This window comes from Kryptolebias marmoratus, linkage group LG10 (assembly GCF_001649575.2).
Source record: "Kryptolebias marmoratus isolate JLee-2015 linkage group LG10, ASM164957v2, whole genome shotgun sequence".
In the NCBI taxonomy this organism is placed as follows: domain Eukaryota; kingdom Metazoa; phylum Chordata; class Actinopteri; order Cyprinodontiformes; family Rivulidae; genus Kryptolebias; species Kryptolebias marmoratus.
The window spans coordinates 23,784,961-23,788,004 of NC_051439.1; the positions used below are offsets into that span (position 1 = coordinate 23,784,961).

Consider the following 3,044-nt stretch of genomic DNA (forward strand, 5'->3'; position numbering starts at 1 on the left):
GTCCTGTTTGGATCTAAACCTGGTCCTGTTGGAGCTCCAAACCCGGTCCTGTTGGAGCTCCAAACCCAGTCCTGTTTTGAGATCTAAACCCGGTCCTGTTGGAGCTCTAAACTCGGTCCTGTTGGAGCTCTAAACCCGGTCCTGTTGGAGCTCTAAACCTGGTTTCTTCAGTGTTTCAATCTCCTTCCACCCAGTGTGTCTCTGCTGGAGGACTGATGGGTTCCTCTCAGAGGTCAGAGGTCAGAGGTCACACACCCAAACTCTCATTGACTTCCACTGTCTCTGAGCTTCCAAACAGGAAGTGAAGGCTCCTCCTCCATAAACCCTGTAGAACCTGTGGGACCATCAGAACCTTCTGCTGCTCACGGGTCAAGAAGTTCTGATCCGACTGATAGTTTGTCTGAGGCTTACTTTTTACTCTGTGTTTCTGCCCGTCCCTGGGAATCAGCATAGCAACCAAACAGTAAACCAGGAGTAACCTGGAGCTGCATGCAGTGCTCCTTCATTTAGCAGCTGTTGGACAGGAAGTGTAGGCGTTTTCTCCATCCTTCCAGGCACTGAGCTGCTGGTTGAACCATCTGAAAAAGTTCTTTCATTTTTCTGCAGCTGTTTTTGCACTGACTACTCTTTAATCGGTCACTCAAATACTAAAACTGCACTCGTTCTGTCTGTGTGTATCACATGTACCATGCGTACTGTGTGTGTGTGTGTGTGTGCGTGCGTGTATCCAGGCTGTCTGTTTGTGTGGTCTGATCAGTGTGTCATTGTATGTCCCCTCTCCCTTTCCCTCCTCCTGCCAGTCACACCCGAGGCCATCGGCTTCCTGTCGGCGGTAGGCGTCTTCATCGTGGCGTTGGCGGTCCTCTTCCTGTTCATCAACAAGAAACTGTGCTTCTCGCGGGTCGGAGGACTGCCCTGTTTAGAACAACGTGGCCGCCATAAGAAGGGACGACTGGGAGTCCTGCAGGGCCTCGGTGAGTGATTCTGAAATATCAGAAATGGTTCAGAGTAAGCTTGTTTTTAAGAGACAACACAGACATCACACATTCATGGTGCTTCTTCTGGCTGTTCCCTTTTCTGAGGTCTCCACAGCGAGTCCTCCTCCTCCATCTAACTCTGTCCTCTCTCCAACTCCCTCCATGTCCTCTCTAACTGCATCCATACATGTCCTCTTTGTCTCTAACATCCTTCTGTCCCTCCTCTGCACATGTCCAAACCATCTCAGTCTTTATCTCCCAGTCCTTCAACCTGTGCTGGACCTCTGATGACCTCATTCCTAATCCTGTCCATCCTCGTCCCTCCCAAGGAGAACACAATGTCCTCTGCAAACATCATAGTCCACAGGGACTCCTATCTGTCCTCATCTGTTAATCTGTCCATCACCAGAGCAAACAAGAAGAGGCTCAGAGCCGATCCTTGGTTCAGTCCCACCTCCACATTGAAGCTATCTGTCCCTCACCACTGTCCTGCTGTCCTCGTACATGTCCTGCTGTCCTCATACATGTCCTGCTGTCCTCGTACATGTCCTGTCCCAGTCTAACATCCTTCTCTGCCACTCCAGATGTCCTCAAACACCACAGCTCCTCCCTGTCCGATGCTTTTTCTGAATCCACAGAAACAATGAAGTTCTTTCTGAGCCTCTCTGTTCTTCTCCATCAGCATCCTCAAATCAAAGATGGCGTCTGTGGAGCTCTTTCTTGGCATAAAACCATCCTGCTGCTCACAGACAGTCCCCTCTTGTCTCAGTCTAGCTTTCACAGCTGTCTCCCAGATCTTCATCATCTTCATTCCCCTGTAGTTGCTCCAACTCTGTCCATCAGTCTTGTTCTTAAAGTTTGGCACCAACACACTTCTCCTCCGTTCCTCAGGGATCTTCTCCCTCTCATAGATGTCCTTGAATCATGGAGTCAGAACCTCTCTGCCATCTCTCCCTGACATTTCCATCCCTCCTCTGGTCTGTCATCAGGTCCAACTGCCTTCCTCTTCCTCATCCTCTTCAAATCTTCCTGACACCCTCCCCATTTACCTGGGCTCTTTATTGGCTGTTTTTTTAAATTTGCCTATTTATTCACATCTAACTCAATTCACACCTCAGGATTGTGTTTCTTTTCGTCTAGTTGTGTATTTCTGATAATCTTTAAAAAGCATGGTACAAGAAGCGAGCCCTGTGGAACTCTGTTACAGACTTTGGTGTGCTGTGAAGACACACGTTAGTATTTTTTTATTTTCATAAAAAGAGATGTCAGGGTTGTTAATGATGTGTTAGGGGTGGAAGTTTACATGTTTTTGTACCAAACCGTTGTGGTTAGACATCTTGGACACATAAAGACGTTCGCCACAGCAGTTCACCTGAAAGCATGTTCTGCCACAACAGAAAACAAGTAAGGAAGCTTTCTAAAGGATTTTAAGGCCTCACAAAGGTCTCACACAAACAAGCTGTGCCTAGGGTTTCTCAGAATTTAAAAATATATCCAAGGCTCATTTTTTCCAGCTGCAGCTTGAATGCTGCGAGTCTGTCAGGCTGTTTCATTTACTGACAAGAAGGAGGAAAACAACTGACAGCAGTGCATTCTTACTTTATTACCATCACAGTTCTGAGATTTTAGGCTTGTCCAGATGAAGCTCCTATGCAACAACCGCCTCCAAATTTATTTTGCACTGAGTAGAGAACAGTGAGAACAGGTTGGTGTGTTGGAGGAGCGCCACACAATAAATAACAAATTAAGGCTGCAGAGTGATCAGCTCACAGTGATCAGTCTGTGTGAGAGTCAAGGTGTCACCCTGCACACTGAGCTCACAGGAGTTTATTTTTCCTGTTGTACCAAACCTCTGCCTAACCATGACCCTCATACCAGGATACACACAACTGTGACCCTCATATCAAGGTACAGACTGAACTGTTACCCTTACATCGAGGTACAGACTGAACTGTGACCCTTACATGGAGGTACAGACTGAACTTTGACCCTTACATCGAGGTACAGACTGAACTGTGACCCTTACATGGAGGTACAGACTGAACTGTGACCCTTACATGGAGGTAC

At 47.4% G+C, this 3,044-nt stretch overlaps 1 protein-coding gene across 3 annotated transcripts in view; it reads left to right on the top strand.

Moving 5' to 3' along the window:
- The window catches only part of syt16 (synaptotagmin XVI), a gene marked incomplete in the record, with an annotated part of 20,705 nt that overhangs the window by 7,058 nt on the left and 10,603 nt on the right, over positions 1-3,044 (top strand). For 2 of the 3 annotated variants that reach the window (XM_037977860.1, XM_037977859.1), the window contains 1 exon segment: positions 801-974. In XM_037977860.1, coding sequence (XP_037833788.1) covers positions 801-974 — 174 coding nt within the window. 3 annotated transcript variants of the gene reach the window in all.